This window comes from Daucus carota, chromosome 6 (assembly GCF_001625215.2).
Source record: "Daucus carota subsp. sativus chromosome 6, DH1 v3.0, whole genome shotgun sequence".
Classification (NCBI taxonomy): Eukaryota; Viridiplantae; Streptophyta; class Magnoliopsida; order Apiales; family Apiaceae; genus Daucus; species Daucus carota.
Genome location: NC_030386.2, coordinates 4,703,782 through 4,723,517, shown reverse-complemented (window position 1 = coordinate 4,723,517; position 19,736 = coordinate 4,703,782). Strand labels below are relative to the sequence as shown.

The 19,736-nt window shown below is 33.7% G+C and overlaps 1 protein-coding gene across 1 annotated transcript; it reads left to right on the top strand.

Annotated features, from left to right (window-relative positions):
• The first annotated feature begins 110 nt into the window (after nucleotides 1–110).
• On the top strand, nucleotides 111–14,392 carry LOC108227854 (serine/threonine protein phosphatase 2A regulatory subunit B''beta). The gene is made up of 13 exons (XM_017403219.2): nucleotides 111–518; nucleotides 2,103–2,345; nucleotides 2,470–2,575; nucleotides 2,706–2,805; nucleotides 4,425–4,530; nucleotides 4,687–4,777; nucleotides 5,954–6,095; nucleotides 10,656–10,803; nucleotides 11,032–11,141; nucleotides 12,462–12,618; nucleotides 12,962–13,087; nucleotides 13,184–13,334; nucleotides 13,986–14,392. Exons 1-12 carry the CDS (start codon nucleotides 369–371, stop codon nucleotides 13,322–13,324), a joined length of 1,620 nt encoding a protein of 539 aa, XP_017258708.1. The 5' UTR covers nucleotides 111–368; the 3' UTR covers nucleotides 13,325–13,334; nucleotides 13,986–14,392.
• Nucleotides 14,393–19,736: the final 5,344 nt, after the last annotated feature.

The following is a 19,736-nucleotide window of genomic DNA, read 5'->3' as shown; positions in this document are numbered from 1 at the left end:
CCGGAAACAAACACCCACCTGTAACTTAAAAGCATTTTTATTTGATTTTGGATAAAAATTTGTCGTAAGAAAGGAAACAATAAATTTACGAGGCACACACCTGTAAACTTGGTCACGTGAGGTGCACGTGAGAAACACATCTTTCTCCATCACTAGCGCTCTCTCTCTCTCTAAACAAACACAGTCTGTTTTGTTTTTGCAAGGGGGCTTGAATTGAATTGGATCCAAAATAAAGTTTCTAGGGTTTGCAAATCAATCATCCGGCCCAACCATCCATCCGTCGCATTGATTAATCACAGAAATCAACAATGATATAAGAAGCTGTATCAATCCATCTATACAAAATCATCTGATCAGAAATAGGCGCGATGGATGTGGATTTCAACGGCGATGTTGGTTCCCTGGATGCGGAGCTGTTGCAGTTAGCGGAGGTTTCTTCTTTGGCCATCAAATCGAATCCTTTCGTCGCTGAGAAGCTTTTCGAACAATGGCTCTCGCTTCCCGACACTGTTTCTATGGTATAACAATCTCCTCTTCTCCTCCTCATCATCTTTTTATCGTGGTTTGCGAGATTGCTCATCATAATATTAGTAATTTCTGTGTTTGTTGCTCAGACTTGCTGCTTTTTGCTTATCAGGATTATTTAAGGAATTACTATATGTTTTGTGTCGAGTAATATTTATCTTGTCGTCAGGAGAATTGTGACACTGCTTTACTCTTAATCAGAGAGGGACAGAGGGTGAATGATTTGTGAGCTCAAGATAGCATCTTTTATTACAATTTCTTTCAATTGCTGATTATTTGTTTCGTAGAGAGAAATCATTTTTAAAATTTTAATTTACACAATTTATTAATCAAAACATTGACGTGTAAAATGATGTGAATTGGGGCAATGAGCTTTACCAAACTTTTTTTTTTTACCTTCACTGTCAACTAAATTTGTCCTTGTAAAGTATCACCACATATAATGGATCTTGTATGTGATAGTGATACCATGTATTTGGCCGAGTTGGATTAACTAATGGGTATAGAGTATATCAGCAGTTTTAAATAGCTATTTAAGGAATTCTAGTATTCCAATGAGCTATATCAAGGATCTCATGCCTGAACATGATGCTATGCTGGGGGAGAACTTTATACTCTGACCCCGTGGTCCACTTATTAATGGTCGTAATTGTATGCTTGATATTGCCTGGCTGCCACGTTTTATTTGTATAATTTGATTTCTTATAATATATTTGCTAGAACGAGGGAATCTCTTCACATATTCAAAGTAGGTGTCTCTGCTCCGGATGTCTTTATGAAAGATTCACATTTTAGTGCCAGTTATTAATGTAATGATGTAATAAGATTGTTTTTAGCTTCTAGTAGATAGAAAAGCTTATGTGCCAAATAAAAAGTAGATACTCCCATTTTTGGCCAATATTTAAACTGGGGTGTGGGTTACTGCATTCCACTTTTATATGTTCTTGTTAAACTATTAGAGCATCTCCAATGGTGCTCTTAAATCATTCTTTAAAATGTAATATAATATATGGCTCCTAACAAGTTAATACATGGAATATCGTGACAAATCCAACCCTACTCTTTTTACTTTGCTCTCTATTCATCTTTTATTATTATTTGAGCGAAAGTTGGAGAGAGAATTAGAGAGAAGTGAATAGAATTAGAAGTGAATATTATATTTAATGATAATAAGTTAAGAGCAACTAGATGCTCTTTAAAAGAGAGGAGAGAGAGGAAGCTCTTAAATTTTAAGGAGCCACTAGGAGTGCATTCGAACACAAATGTTTCACATCTTTAAATTTAGAGTTGAGAGTTTGTTTGAAGAGCCCATCGGAGATGCTCTTACTAGTTTTACTGGAAATTATTTTTACTGCACATTAATAAGAAGTTTGTTTATTTCATTACATAGGCATGTAAGAAAAAGTTCATGAATTGTTTGGGAGTTTAGATTGAGAAAAAGTGCCTCTGCTCCCTTTATTCCTTCCATTTTCTCTGTCCTTCAGTACATCGCTTGAGAATCTCTAATATGTTTCTACTAATTTCCTTTAATTTGCATCAAAGTCATCTTATTGAGAATTTCAATTTTGGCGGTGCAGGTAAAATCCTTGCTTAACAATGCCAAGGCCGGTGTTCCCTTAAATGTTTCTGGAACATGTTCTAGCCCAAATGCTGCTTCATCAAACTCCATACCTTCCATGTTTTCCGCTGGAAGCACGCCTCCGCTTTCACCCAGAAGTTCATCTGGGTCCCCACGTATTGTGAAACAGAGAGCTGGTCCTTCTGTATTAGGTTCGCCGCTAAAAGTTCTGAGTGAACCAGTAAAGGAGGTGATACCTCAGGTTTGATAAGATCCATGGCTGTTCATAATGAATTTTTTTTCTAATTGTGTTATATTGAGCATTCTTCTATTGTTACTTTTTCAGTTGTTATTATCTTCTATTGATGTTATATCTGCCGATGCAGTTCTATTTTCAAGATGGCCGGCCACCTCCAAATGAACTTAAAGAACGATGTTTATTTAGAATTAACCAATTCTTTTATGGCCATATGGATGGATTGCAGATAAATGGTGAGATCTACTTAGCAGTTAATAGCTAGTGGTAGTCTTAATGAACATTTTAACCTTTCGTCGGTTTAGAACTCTTTGGGGAAGCATCGGAGTTTTTTTTAAAATAAATTAATGTTTGTGGAAATTTCAGAATTTAAACCAGTCACCAAAGAAATATGCAAGTTGCCTTCATTCTTCTCCCCTGCACTTTTCAAAAAGATTGATGCTAATTCAACAGGCATTGTAACCAGGTATCATTGTTTGTCAACTTTTTTGTTTGCAAGTGCTGATGTATTTCATATTAGTACGACTTGTGCATATGTTAGTTGTTTCTCTTCAAAATATAAAATATGTTGATGTGTTTGAATACTTAATATCGACATGGCAAGACAGAATTCTGCTATAATGGTGAATGATAAATCTGATGTCAAGAATTGAACAGTCTAATAGTATTTTCCAGCAGTAGTTGTTCTTGTGTTGGAATCTCATGAGTGTTGGTGAAGTCTGTCAGTAAATTTGTGGCACTGTTAGTAGACAAGGAATTGTAGGAGAGTTTACTTAAGATATGAGCACTTTCCCAAGTTAGGTTAAATATTGTGCAGAAGAGAGAATGTGAGGGTACAAATATTCAAAACTAGAGTGGTAGAACCATAGAAGTGGAACAAATTCTTTACTTGTTTTTTTTTACACTAAACCTTTTTTGGGTGGAGCTTGTTCTAATTTGAAGATATGTGAATGAAGTGTGAACAAGCCGGCTCATTGGAGCTTGTCGGTGATAAAGCAATGTGTGGTAACTGGTAAAGGTTTTATTTGATGGTGCTCTTCCAGCTAGTTTGAGATAAAGCAGTTACCTTTGATTTATATATGTGATGTATTTTATCTCTGATATTTCATTTATATTATTATAAAATTATAAAATAAAGGCCTGTGTGCTTGGTACATGCCAGCTTCAAATATATCCAGATACTTGCAACTGGTATTATCAACTTATCCGAATATAATTATTTACTCTTAGTTAAGACATTAACTAGACACTTAGGAAAGCTAATTTATATGGGGTAGTGAGAGTATTGTACCGTGTCAAAGAGAACTGGGAGTAGTTGATACTTTTCTAGATGACATTAGTACCTCTTGGTTGGATTCCCTGTGAACATGTGGTGTAATTTGCTAACAGTAAAAAGTATTTTTATTGAAGGTACAAGGGGAACCAAAGAAAAATTTATGTTCTTATGAACCTAAGGTGTATTTTGTTAACTTTGGAAAGTACAAATGAGCTTCTTTGATCATTCCTGTTCTGTCTAAAGAATGTATAAGCGGTTTTTATCTCAGTTATTTATGGCTCGTCTGTCTTGAGCTTTGTGTTTGTAGTTTTCAATTTAATTGTATGTGTTAAAGACTGATTCTACCTTTAGGAGGAACCAGCTACCCCTAACAGAGCATAAGTCAATATACTGTTAAAATATAATTGTACTTGTGAAAGATTAGATTTGACTTCTCATCTTTTGCTAGTCAATATATATGAGAAGTCACAGATCCATCCTCGACAGGGTTCAGCTCTCAACCATTAGTTCTTGTGGAGTGAGTAGAGGGTAATATGGTGAAACCACTAGAGCACTCCCCACCTGGCACTTTCCACATTTCATATGCATAATCTAAGCCTAACAAACTAAGAAGAACCATGAATTATTGGTACTTCTATGTGTGGACATGTATATATATCTGCAGTGTGAGGAGGCACATCTATTACAATTTTCGGAATTTATAAAACTTTTAGCATCCAGTTTTTTAATTTATTGAATCAACATATTTTTATTGTACACGCATTTAAACATTTTGTATTTATACAATATCTGAATTTGTATCCATGTAGAGATGCATTTGTTGATTATTGGGTAAATAGCAACATGTTGACGAAGGACACAGCAACCCAAATATATATAGTTCTAAGACAGCCAGATCTGAATTACATCACTCAGGTATTTACCAAATGGGCGATTTTGTTTGTTGTATTGATTATCTGAAATACCTTCTGCCTAAGTAATAGGATGAAACCTCCATTTTGGAGCTAGATTCGCTACAAAGTACCAAGTTTCCCCTGCTTATGTAATTTTCTCCTCCAAACTTGACCACAGGATGACTTCAAACCTGTGCTTCGAGAGCTTTTATCAACTCATCCTGGCTTGGAGTTCTTACAGAGCACACCTGAATTTCAGGAAAGATATGGTTTGTACTATGACTTATATATATATATATATATATGTATGTATGTATGTATATATATATTATATATATATATATATTTATTTATGTTTATTTATAGTGGCTTTACTTTCTGAAGACATTATCCTAGTGTTTGAGTTGCATGTGATGACATTTTGAATGTTGGTAAAATTAGATCTGTTTATGCTAAATATTAAATTAATTATCCTGGTAACAGTAGTTGATCATTTGCACTATATATATCTCTGACCCACTTTTTATTTGAGCCAGGTTGTATTAATTTCTTGTTTTGCTTAGTCGTAGGATTCTGTGCGCAACTTACATATACATAAAAAAAAATTGAACTCATGAGTCATGAGATAAATATTAGCGGGTCTATTAAACTATGTTTTAGTGGACAATATGCTGCAAGCTTACATTTATAATCACTTAATAAGGTTTCCATATCCCAAATGTCACTCTTGAGTGTAATGGAAATTCTGATTTGTTGGTTAGTTAATGAAATTTTACTGTAATTTTGATGTCCAAACATATTTATGGTTTGTGCTCTTAAATCAATGTAATCCCAACAGTATGCTTTATAAAAGTTGGGATACGCCCCATTCAAAGCTGGAAATTTAAATGTAAAGCATAAGGCTTAGGCGTGGATAAGATAAACAAATATTCAATGAAGTGCTAGAGTAGTTTTCATAAACCAAAAATGTGGAAGTGAAAAGCTTATTTTACTTTAGTAATTAGCAAGTGAATTTATTAAGTTGGCTTTGTTAGTTTTTGGATCCTACCTAGCTATTTTTAGTGGAAGAATCTTTTTATTGTTTTTGACATCCTAATTGATTTCCTTGTGTCTCAACAATTGTTGTGGAACTATTGATAGCAATATAATATACACATGAATGCCTGTACCAACTTTGTGTCATAGTTGCTGGACTGCTAAGAAACAGTGGGTCTTGAATGTTGACAAAGTGATCATAAAACATAATTACACATGAATGATCTCTAATATTTCTTCTACATACTGTGCGTTGAAGTGATTTGATTCTTACACATTTTTGAACTTTTTGCTGAAAATTCTCTCGAAGATCTTAGGATCTTGACGCTATAAGGTTGCAGGTTTCTTTGTACTTGCGATTATGAGGTCCATCAAATATAATTTTGACGCTCTCTTCTTTTAAATGGCAGCTGAAACTGTTATATACAGAATATTTTACTATATGAATCGATGCGGCAATGGTCGTCTTACCCTCAGGGAGCTGAAACGGGGGAACCTGATTGCTGCTATGCAACATGCAGATGAAGAAGAGGATATTAACAAAGTTTTGAGGTAGATAAATTTTTATTTCAAATGGACATGAGAGGCTTTGCTACTACTTTGGTTGTCAGTATTTTATCTACATGCTCCTTTTCACAGAACTCCATCATTTTTATTCAGATCACCATCCCTATAATTTTACCTTCTTCTAGTCATGTTGTCTATAAGTTAATTTAAATAGTAATAGTAGATGCCAATGGACTCAGATCAAGTGCTTCACGAGCTGTACTACGGATGTTCTGAAATTATTGAATCAATTTTGGCTTTAATACAGTATGATTATTAAAAGATGCATATGTTATAGAATACTAAGAACACTGGTCTGTTGATGAATAAATTAATAAATGCATACTCGTGTTGCAAGTTGGTACATTGCGTCATTGCCTATATATATATGTGTGTGTGTGTGTGTGTGTATACATACATATATATACTACAAAACTTAATATAAGCTCTTAATCTAATCTAGTGGCCCTCTAGAAGTCATCATACACAACTAATATACACCCTCCTACACATGATTCCACATAATTCCCTCCGTTTTTAATTTGATTTTTCTCGTCAATGGATGAACTTTTTTCAAAACCCAACTTTACTGTATTTTTATTCATCTCCCAACGATCAATTTGCATACCATATGTGCTATATTTCGATTTGATTTAGGGATTGTTTTTTTTATTTTAGTTTGTAGTTTTTACTCTTAAGAAGGTTTGTACTAAAGTAAGACCCTATATATATATATATATATATATATATATATATATATACAGCATGGCGTAGGGAAGGTCAAATGCCCGCTGCTTACCAGTGTTGCAGAAACGTTATTAAGGTTTTGAACCACAAAAAAATTCGCACTTGTTTGCGGACATCATTGCTCAACTTGTTCATCAGGTTTAGATAGAAACCTGGTGGATGCGGAACTAAGGATAAAAATAGTAGTTCATATTTACTAAATGTTATAATTTAGGAAGATTTATTTGGTAATTTTGGTTCCTCGGTTTAGATATTTACTCCTACAGAAGATGTAATATATCATTATGAGAAGACTTTGATTATTAATGGATTGATAAATTATGAGAAGACTTTGATTAATGGATTGAGACTGCTCTCTTTTGCTTTGGGTTGCGATCCATGCAATTTACTCTCTTCTGCGGTTGAAATCCTAGGGGTAGTGGTTCTCTGCGGTTTGATCAGCCTAGGCATGGATTTTCTGCGGTTGATACACATTATCTATCCTTTTCTATATTTTAATATGTCTTGCATCAGAGTGGTATCAAGAGCTTAGGTTATTCATCTATTTCTTAGTTGGTGGGAGATCTAGGGTTTTGTTAAAAAAACCTATTCGTGAGCACTGTTCATCACCATTATTCACAGATACTGTTCAGCGAGCGGACTATTCACAGCCACTGTTTGCGGGAAAGAAATCTTACATGGCCTGAATTATCAACTGCTTGATGTTATGACGATAACTGCCCCTAGTATTAACGAGGATCTTAAGGTTATACCTGCTATAGCTGATGACTTGGTATTAGAATGGGGTGGAGAACGAGTTCCAAGGGAATCTATTACACACCATGTGGTTATTAATTTACATAGTGAACATTTGATGGTTAATTAGATTGTTGAAACTTGTACAATTGAATGTGTTAAATTGCAAAGGAAAAGGCAGTGAAAGCTTCTATTCAGAGTTTTAAATTTAAAGAAGAAGATGTTGAGCCTTGAAATTTGAAAGTGGTGACAATTGACATTAAAAATGAGAGGTTGAGGACGCATCTAAAATTGAAGAAATCTTGACCAAGGTGGTTGATATTCATGATTGTGGAGCATATAGATTATCCATGATAGTGGAGCATATATATTTTTTTAGAGAAGACAAGATATTTGGAGCTACCGCCATATCCAAATATCTCATCCTTTCCATGTTTCCAAAGATACTAGAAATGGGGTTGAAACTAGATGTCTTTGACTTTTTATTGTGACATTGTCTGTTGTTTATATATTGATTCTTAAATTTAAAATACTCATGAACAAGTTTTTTCAAAGGTGTTGGAGAATGATGCGGAACAAAGGATAAAAATATTAGTTTATATTTTTGTTGAGGAATAGATCTAATTTCTTTCAATTCTAAAGTTTAATTATATTATGTATAGATTAATAAAAACTTTCTAGATTATTAAGAGAGTAAACGAAGGATTTGTTTCCTTTATTAGGAAGGTTTCACTTGGTCCCGAAGTTTAGGGATTTAATGTAACGTGTCATTATGAGGAGACTTTGATTTACTAGTAGTGAATTGAGATTGTTCTCTCTTGTTGTGGGTTGTGAACTTGTGATCACCTTATGCATGGTGGATCTCTGCTGTTAACCCACACTATCTACCCCCTATTTATATTAATTGTTAGTCCTGCATCACTGGTGGTTGCATCAATGAACTGAGCTATTCCGCCCCCTCTCTTACATTTTGATGTAATCAGATGGTGTTGTATGTCATACAAGCAAATGTTTAGGGTATGTTTGTTTTACATAATACGTGAACTTACAAGTATTTATTACTTGCAAGTATAATGAGTAAAAGTGACTTTATAAGTTGAATCACGGAATGGTCAAACTACTTAGTTATTTTAATTACTTTGATTTTCCTATTTGACTTCTTTAAAATGAATATTATCGTTTTTATACATAACTTCTAGTCATCTTATATACATTATTATTTATTCATTACCAGTAATATTATTTATATTTCCAAAGAATAGTTTAATAGGTCTTCTTAAAAAAAAGATAATCCAAACAGGCCTTCTGTTAAGTTAGTACTCTGTGTGTAGGTTTGATGAGAACTAGAGTACTAGTTCCTCTACTACGAACTTCTTCAAGAGCTTCTATAAACATGTTAAGTTAAAATATAAAAAGCATGTGTCGAATTAGTGCTCCTTATAAATTTAAGAGCTCATTCTCTTTCCTCTCCTGATTTCTAAAGAACCTCTTAGTTCCTGTAAGTCTCAACTTACTTTTAATCCATAAAATTCACTTCCCTTCAATTCCTCTACCACTTTTTATAGTTGGTCTTGGTGTTTAAATATGAATAAAAATCAACAGAGAGGAAGCATAAAGAGCATTGTTGGAGTTGATACGTTAACCAATGTACTTACTTTAAGTCAAATTTTTATAGTGCATCTTTAGGAGTAAATTAGGAGACTATTGAAGATGCTATAAGCAAATAAATAAGTATTAGGAGTATTATTAATTCAAGTAATAAGTTTTTTTGACATTAATTTATACATTTCAATGCGAGCACTAATATTACAGAATAGAGTATCAACTATCAACTATCAAATATTTGAAGGACTAGCATCTCATAAGAAATTACCTTTTATCAGGTGAAAGCAATTATAGAAAAATAACGTAGAGTCTGATATAGTGTTATTTAGGTTTCACCAAAATCAATGTATCCATGTTTTCTGTATTCTACCATTCTTCGATTTAATGTATAGGATTTAATTATTGCAGTTTAGCCCAGCCCGTGTTTCTGACTTAGCCCCGTTGATCTTATGAAATATACTTGTTCTATTAATAATTATACATGTTCTGTATTCTTGCCCAAAATGAGGATAGGGTTCTGCTCAATCACCCTGATTTATTGTTTTGCGTTATGTATTCGAGGCTGACACTTCATGCTAGTCTACTAGGGCATGGGTGTGAAAACTAACACTAATTTCAGGCTGACACATAGTATGTATATCATTTTCAAAATCTCCAAGTCTAACCCCACGTGTTCTCAGGTTGGGCAACAAAGGGCCTGGACTCCTGTGTAACCAATTTATTAAATATATCTTGGAGGCTTGCAACTGTATTGCATCTAAAGTCCTATCTGAGTCTGAGCAATGGGGGCTCTTCTTGCATTTTCTAAGTTTTGGATCGAAATATTTTTTATTATTATGGAAGATAAATAAAAATCTGTTGGGAGTATTCTCTTTTTGTCTTGAAAAGTGCTCTTACAACCTATGTTACCCGGACTCTTCATTTTGTCTCGAGTACCCGTGTCGGACACTCGACACTCGGACATGGGTATGGACACTCCGACACTTACTTTAGGCCAAAAACATGTAAAATTTTCAAATTATTGCCGAGTCCGACACTCAGACACGTATCCATGTTGGACACTTTTAGCCGAGTCCGGGTAACATAGCTTACAACCAAATTGTCCTTTGGAAGAATTACAATGGTAGAACTTCGTGTAGTCTGTGTGTCCTTTCAAATGAATTATCACAAGTGAGATTGTTTTATCTTTTCGCGACCTTGGAGGTTAAGAAAAGCATATTAGTTTATATTCCTGCTTGGTTCAGTCTTTAAGGCATTGGCATTGTATCTGCCAATTAGATTCTTGTTGGTGTAAATAGTTCTAATTTATGCAAATACTATATCTTTACAACTAGAAATTTTTAAAAAATGTATTTAATTTAAATGTATTTGTCTGTTCATACCTCTTGCGTTGAACTCCCCGATGTATGTTAAGATAATGATGTATGTCAAAGCAGTCAATCACTTCTTTTCAAATTTATGTAAATTTTCCTGCTACAGGTACTTCTCTTATGAACACTTTTATGTGATCTATTGCAAGTTCTGGGAGCTTGATACAGATCACGACTTCTTGATTGATAAGGAGAACCTTATTAGATATGGTAACCATGCACTGACATACAGGATCGTTGACAGAATCTTTTCTCAGGTTCGTTTAAAATTCATCCATACACTGTGTTCATAATGTTTCACACTTAAATATATTGTATTTTTTGAGTGCAAGTTGGCACAAGCTTAATATTGAAAGAAAAACTCAGCTGTGAAATATAAATGTTATTGACTTTGGGTTGAACCAGTTTTTAAGCAACAATAATGCACTAAAAATATCCGACTGTTTATTATGCCCATATATGTCATGCTATAATTTCCTATGCAGGTGCCACGAAAGTTTACTAGTAAGGTTGAAGGGAAAATGGGGTATGAGGATTTTGTTTATTTCATACTGTCGGAGGAGGATAAATCATCTGATCCTAGTCTCGAGTACTGGTATGTTTTTTTTAATTGATGTTCATTGACAGAAGAAGTTATTAGGATGTGCTGAATTATGCTTCAATACATATTAGTGGCTGATTTGGTGGCAAGAATCGGTACACGAATAAATGTTAGCAATTGTTATGCTGCTAATTATGTTAGGACTATTATGCTTGCATTTATTCCAGTACTTCAGTTTTTTTCTGTAAGGCTATATGAAGGCTATATAAAGGACAAGAATAAATGTTAGCCATTGTTATGCTGCTAATTATGTAAGGACTCTTATGCTTGCATTTATTCCAATATTTCAGTTCTTTTTGTAAGGGCATATAAAGGACTTGATCCTTAGATAAGAAGATGTATCAAACACACATAAACCATATATCAAATATATTACATTTTTGTTCTATGGTTTGTGCTATGCCTCTTGCTTAAAATACCTACGTTTTTGAGAAATATATCTTACCACAAACATATGCCATAACCATAAACCATAACCACAAACATATGCCATAACCATAAACCATAACCACAAACATATGCAATAACCACAACCATATCTATAAACATAGACGTATCCCATAACCATAATCCTTGTTTACATTCTAAGACATGAAATTGATTCTATATATTATTCAAATTCTGTAAGGAAACAAAAAAAAGAAGCTATACATTATAGAATGAAGATTATAATGTTGACGTGTGAATATGACAATAAAGATATATTGAAGGAGTGTTAAATTATGCTTCAATATTTGTTAGAGGCTGATTTGGTAGCAAGAATTGGTATAAGAATAAATGTTAGCAATTTTTATGTTGCTAATTATGTTCGGACTATTTTGCTTGCATTTATTCCAATATTTCAGTTTTTTCTTGTAAGGCTATATAAAGGACATGGTCCTTAGATAATAGATGTATCAAACACACATCAAATATATATTAAATATATTACATCTTTTTATGGTTTGTGCTATACCTCTCTTTTTGTTTATCTATAAACCAAGAACACCAGCAGGATGTTTGTCTGATTCCTGACGTGCATAGCATAAATTTTCTGACTAATAATTGTTGTGCAATGGGGAGCAAATTAGGTAATTGTATTTCAAAGGACAATTCTAGGTGATCGGGATAACCTGTAGAACAATGACATGCAACTCTCTGGTTTGACATGTCTTGAATATTTGTGCCTGCCAAAATTTGGATGTTAAAATTTTAAATTGTTGCCAAAACCAGTTCAGCTGCTAAGATTTAGATTAAATCGTTAAAGCACTATTTGCATGAAGTAAAATGTATATTTGGCTATCAACATCATGTGACATTGAATCCCTTGTTCAGGTTTAAGTGCATAGACTTGGATGGAAATGGTGTTCTGACAAGGAACGAGTTGCAATTTTTTTATGAAGAGCAGTTGCATCGAATGGAATGCATGGCCCAAGAACCTGTGCTCTTTGAGGATATTTTATGTCAGATAGTTGATATGGTTAAGCCAGAGGTTAATTCCTTACCATGTATATAATTTTACGTTCCTAAATTATGTACCTGGTGAATCTGTCTAGTTTTCCTCGGTTTGGTGCATTGACTTACGTAACAGCTATTGGATAGGTATATTCAAAAGTTGATTCTTCACAGAACTCATTTGTTGTTGTGTGCTTATGAGATGCACAATCCTTGTAATTAGTAGAAAGAATAATAATTTTAAAAAATAAAGCTTACACCAACCTCCTATACTTTTCACTCGTATTAAGAATATTTTTCTAACTTCATTTAGTCTTGTAGTCCCAAGATTTGGTATGGACGGTATTACTTCTGTTATTTTGACTCAATGTTTCTTTCAGAATGAGAGCTATTTTACGTTACGTGATTTGAAAGGTGGAAAACTCTCAGGCAGTGTTTTCAATATCCTCTTCAATCTTAACAAGTTCATGGCCTTTGAAACTCGTGATCCATTTTTAATTCGGCAGGTCTGAAATATTTCGGTTGTACTTGCATATCATCTAGTAGTGTTTGGAATATGATATGATGCAAAAGTGCTTCAAATTCTGGTGTTTGTGTTGCAGGAGCGGGAGAATCCAACATTGACAGAGTGGGATCGGTTTGCACACCGAGAATATATCAGGCTTTCAATGGAAGAAGATGCTGAAGATGCCTCTAACGGAAGTGCAGATGTTTGGGATGAATCACTTGAGGCCCCCTTCTGAGCCTTACATGGTAAGATTCGTAAATTTGGGCTCTGGTGGAAGTTAAAATTGGTTAGCAAATCAGTCTGTTTTATGAATTGAAATAAAAAATGTTTATATGTAACTGTTGAGTTATAATGCCTTTGTACTGCTTCAAGAGTAGTATGTGTATGTTGCCTAGGTTAGAACTCAATGCCAGTATATCTATGCTCACTTCTGTAAAGGAGAGGAGAGAGATAATTGTTAGACCGCGCCTTCAGCCTTGGTTGAGTACTAATACCACTTATGCCTCTGGTGGAGATGCTGGTGGTTGCAATAAATGCCAGAATGTCAGTAGGCTTGTATTCTAATCCCTCCGTCCCACTGGATTCTTTACGGTTTTCTTTTTTGGACGTCCACTCTCATTTCTTTACATCACAACACTTTCCAAAAATAGTAAAGTTTTATAATATAAAACTCAATTTCACCCACTATTTTCATCTACTTTTTCAAATCTATCCATTAAATATAGATGGGTCCCACCATTTTCTCCCATTTTCTTTCTTTTTCTTATTACTTTATACATTTTTCTTAACCTCTGTGCCCAATCCCAATGTAAAGAATTCCCCGGGACAGAGGGAGTAATATTTAAGGCATCAATTAATTTTTAAATTTGTTAGTTTTATCTTTGTTCATAATGCAGGTGCTATGAGAACTTTGGTGCTGATTATGCAAGAAGTCGTAAAGTCTGCACTAGTTACTGAAGAGGATCGTTAATGCTACTAAAGCCTATTGTTGACCAGGAAGTGAAAAGCTTATTTGCCATGCCAATCATAAGAAGTCCTGGAGAATTAAGGTGCTAGATTGGAAGTTTTAAACTAGGATATTAAAGATTTGCCCAGACAGCTAATCAGAAACAGTTAGAAGTTTCAGCACCTGTTACTTTAGGTGTAAGAGTTTATTGCTCCTTCTAGAGTTTATTTTTTATTTATTTTATTATATTGCATATCTGCAATTCTTCTCATCGAGATTAATTTTTGTTAGTTCTGGCTGCTGTGCCCTATAGTTAATATTTTTTACCGACTGAAGTATTCCATATGGTTTTGTTCATTCATTTTGCATTTTTCTTCCAACATGAGTAGCTTTATGATTTGGTTCTTTACCATATTTTAACAAAATTATATCCCAGAGGAAACCATCTGTACCAGCTCCATATCTTTATTAAAGAGCATTTGATCATATTAGCAAAATAAAAATGAGCAAAAACATACTATTCCCCCTTTTTTATATTTTATAAATACATGTGTTATTAAAAGCCCATGAGATGTTATATGATGTGCACATAAAGCGCATGGCTTCGGAAGCGGTGCACTGTGCGCATGCGTGCATAAGCAGTTTAAAAGCGCAGGATAAGTGTTTTGGGTGCTGGTCCCCATCAAGTGATTGCCGGAGACCCAGTATCAAACATTCAACTTTTCATCCGTTGGATCTGGCCACGGATGGCGAGGATTAGAACTTGATATTTACACGTGAAACACTTAAAAATCGTTGGACGTCTCATGTTCGGCGCTTTTTAATCGTTGGATGTGTAAATATTTTTCACACGTCCAACGCTTAAAAAGTGCCGGAAGCCCAGGAGCTCTTTTTTGATCGCTTTTGTATTGCAAGCTAGGTTATTTTGTGTATACTACATTTCAAGAAAAAGTTGTGAGAGAGAGAGAGACACAGAGCTTGATAGAGGCTTTGTGAAGTGAGATTTCAAGATCAAACAAGGAGACAACTCGTGGTAATATTCTGCTCTAAATTTGTTTATTTGTAGTGTTATCATTCTAGCGGATTCTTTATTTGAAGATTTTGTTCCAAGAAAAAGAGTTAAAATTGTCGATAATAATGATTTTATATATGTTGGTAATGTTTTTTTTTTTGACAGACTATATGTAGATAATGTTGTTAAAGTTAATAGGGTTGTAAATAGAGTGTTTATTGACCTTAAAGATGATTTTGATGATGAAAAGAAAAATATTAGTGTTGATAATAAAAATGTCTAAAGTGGTGATGACGAGGTTGATTTGAACGTAGATATAGATAATAATGTAGATGATATGTTTGATGACAAAAACGAAGAAGTTGGAACAAATGAAAATATTGATGTTCCATATTTAAGTCAAAGATATGACAATTTAGATGCGGCAGATTAATTTATTATGGCATACTTGGGAACAGGAATCTTGATTCCTTCGTACGTGGTTATAAGTATTTTGATCGTTTTTATTAAAAAAAAATACTAGTTTGCTCTGGTACCACTTGTTGCCCGAGATTTAAATAATAGACAATGCGGATAACACTATTGTTTAGTACTGAACGTCAAACTAATATACTTGAACAACCAATACTCAAATCAACTGTCTTTATTGATTTATAAAAATTTATACAAAACTCTCTCAAGAATTTTGTTCTTAAGAGCTGCTAGGTTACATTGATGTTTCATATGTTGTACATACTAATGTATAACCTAATACTGTGTTTATATGCTTCTCAGCTACATCTATCAATTACAAGATATTCTCTATCAATAGTAGTTTGTTTCCAAGTATATCACGTAAGATAGAGTATCTTCCTACAAACTAGTTGTCCAATATCAATCTTCTTCTATTTCCTAAAGTGCCCCGTCGTCAGATACTGATACTACTCGGTACTGACCAAGTATCCGCATACTGATGTCTATGTGCCAATTCCTAATCCACATATCAGTTTCTGACGCTTTATATCAAGAGTAATTAGCACTCTGCACCCTTTAACTTTGGTCGTTTCTGTGATTTGGTCTCGAACTTTGAATTGTAGCAAAGTGCATCCCATAGCTTATAAATTTCAATCAGATTGCACCCATTTGACTAACTTCTGTCAAAAACTAACGGTCAACATTAACGGTAGAAACTTTTAATTTTGTAATTAGTACTTTGCATCCATCAACTTTTGTCATTTTTTCGATTCGGTCTCATATTTTTATATGTCGGCAGAATTCAATCTCTAACATAAAAAATTTAATCATTTTACAACATTTTAACAAATTCCCGTCATATGTTAACATTTAACATTAAATGGCACGGATAAAACCGAATTGATTTAATTTTAACTGATAACATTAGATACATTGGATATATCAGTAATTAAACAATAATTATTTTAAATTTTAACAGATAAATACGCAACAATCGGAAGAAAAGAAAGATATGTGAAGGTTGGGGATCCTGAAATGAAAATAAGAGCTTAGTTCTGAAGAAAACAAAGAAGGGGAGAGGGGGTTTACTGCTTTTTTTAACAAGAAACAAAGAAAATGGTTTTGGTGTTAAAAAATCTAAAACTGCACTAGTGAATTAAAGAACAGGGTTGTCAAACATATTATTAAACGATAGCTTTTTTATAATTTTTTTAAACCACTACTTTTCAATTTAAGAAATAAAATTAAAAAAAAAAGATTTTGGAATCTTTAAGTATAAACTCTCACACAAATTGAAATTAAAGAACAAGATAAGAGAATGCAAAAAGAAAATCTTTATTAAAATGAACAAGTGTTTACAAATTTTATCCGTGCCATTTAACATTAAATGTTGATTGTTTACGTTCACCGTTTGCATGCATTTTGAGGCTCTTATAAAGTATAGTTTCATAAATTCTTTTGAATATTTTTTTCTGAATAAAAATTAAAACATCAAAATTTTATTCAGAGAATTTTTTTTATAAAGATACTCCCTCCATCCCAAATTAGATGATCCTTTTGAGAAAAAAGTTTATCCCAAAATAGTTGAGCCTCTCACTTTTCAATGCATATTTATCAACGATCTTCCATTCTCACCCTTTCTTCTTTATCATTTCCAATGTAACACTACTCCACTAGCTCATATACAAAAGAAGTCAACAAAATAAATATGGGTAAAGATGGAAAAAAGAACAACTATTTAATACTCCTTAATATGTGTGAAATGAGCAAAAGACTCATTTAAATTATTGTTATGGAGGGAGTATTATGGAACTATACTCTAAATGAGCGTTGAAAAGCATGCCAAAAAGTAACGTAAAGAAAGGAGGGGGACATAAGGAGTAATATTTGACAAAATTCATTAAAACATTGTAAAATGATTAAGTTTATATGTTGGGGGATGCATTCTGGCGATATATAAAAAAAGGGAATTGATAAATAAGCTCCAAAGTTTACTATTTAAGCTCCAATTCAATTTTTTTATTTATCCAAATGTCATTATCACCACTAATATGGATGAAATATGTGGAGAAGGCATGGGTAGATATGATATAAAATTTGTATTTGGAGCTTAAATAGTAAACTGTGGAGCTTATTTATCAATTTCCAAAAAATATGAGACCGAATCGAAAAAAGACAAAAGCTGATGGGTGCAAAGTGTTAATTACAAAATTCAAACTTTATGTCTTTAACATTGACCGTTAGTTTTTGACAAAAATTAGTCAAACATGTGAAATCTGATTGAAATTCATAAGTTATGGGATGCACTTTGCTATAATTCAAAGTTGGAGACCAAATCGCAAAAATGACCCAAGTCAATGGGTGCAAAATGCTAATTACTCTTATATTAATGATCTCCTTTTCCTGATGCATCAATGAATCTTCTTTCATAACAACATCTTCATCCAGCTTGTTCTGATAAACCCATTTTGTGTCAATTACAGATTTGCCTTTGGATCTTGGCACCAATTTCTATATTTTCTGCCTTTCAAACTGATTGAGTTCTTCCTGCATTGCAGTTACCCAAGTTGGATCCTCTAAAGCTTCATAAACTTTCTTTTGTTTAGTTTGAGTCAGAAAACCTGCGAAGTTGCATTCATTCTACGTTGATTTTCAAGTCTTCACACCTGTGTCCGGATCACCAATGATCTGTTCGAAGGGATGCACTCTAGTCCATACCCTTTGTCTTAGTATATTAGATCTTAATGATTCCCCGAGTTCATAGTTGTATCGAGTGTGATGACTAGCAGATCCACTTTAGTATTTTCTCCTCCTGAATTGTTGCTAGGTCTGTTTGATGATCTTGCACTTTGACCATCATGTTCAGAATGATTATGAGAGTTTGCATTGTTTCCAATACTTTCTTGAGATGTTTCAGGATCAACATGTTCTGCACTAGCATTGAATCCTAGTAGTAGCTTCAGGTTCATCTCCTCCCACGTAAGTGTCCGAAAGATTTTCCAACTCTAACTCTAGAGACTCAGTCTCATTTTCTTTTTGAAGACTAGGGGATCTTCGTATCATCAAATATTACATTAATTGGTTCAACTAGCATGCCTTCATTTACCAAATAAACCCTATAGGCCTTGGACTCTATAGAATAACCATGAAAGGTATTCCTTCATCATCTTTAGCATCAAATTTTTCTAGATTCACATCCTTAAGCACAAAGCATGAAAGTGACTCAGTGACAGTTTTCGATTGGTTACATCATATAGTTTGTTTTTTAGATCTTTATTTATCAAGGTTATGTTTTGAGTATAGCTAGCGGTATTCGTGACTTCAGCCCAGAATTAGTCAGGAAGTCTTGACTAACTTATTATAGTCCTTGCAGCTTCGATCTTCCTTTCCACCATTCTGTTTTGTTGTGGAGTCCTGGGTTCTAATAACTACCTCGAAATACCCTTGTTCGTGTAGAAGTCAATCAAAATTGCATTACGAAATTCAGTTCCATTATCTGATTTGATATCACACACATGCAATTTAGTTTCTTTCTCAATTTTTTGTATGTTTCAAGATGACTTGTGCTACTTCATCCTTTAAGGGTAAGAAGAATACTCATGTATACTTGGAAAAGTCATTGACTATCACTTAAGTATATCTTTTCTTTGAAAATGGATACTTTGTTGACTAATCCAAATAGATCTATGTGGATCAGCTGCAGGGTGAACCAATGTCAGACATACCTTTACTTTTATGTAATGTTTTCTTCGACCATAGCTTTTCACATACATTGCAGAGTCTTTCACAGAATTTCATTTGCGGCATACCTCTCACCAATTCCCTCTTAACCAAAGAGTTCATTGTCTTGAAGTTGAAGTGTGAGAGCTTCCGACTCCATACCCAACTTTTATCAGTAGAGGCCTTGCTAACACTTGAACTCCCCCTGGCTTGCTAAGTCGATGTAAACAAACTTCATTTTTTACTCCATGTAGAGTAAGATTCTTATACTTATGGTTTTGAATCAAGTAAGGTTCCTAGTGAAATGTCACGTCGTATCCCTTTGTCATAGATTTGAGTAATACCTAACATATTATGCTTAAGTCCTTCAACCAGAGAGCTATCTTCAATAATAACATTATCAACTTTCACTTTACCATATCCCGTTTTGAAACCTTTGTTGTCATCTCCAAATATTACAATTGGGCCGGTCCTCATAACCAAATTCGTGAGTAGGGGCTTACTTCATATCATATG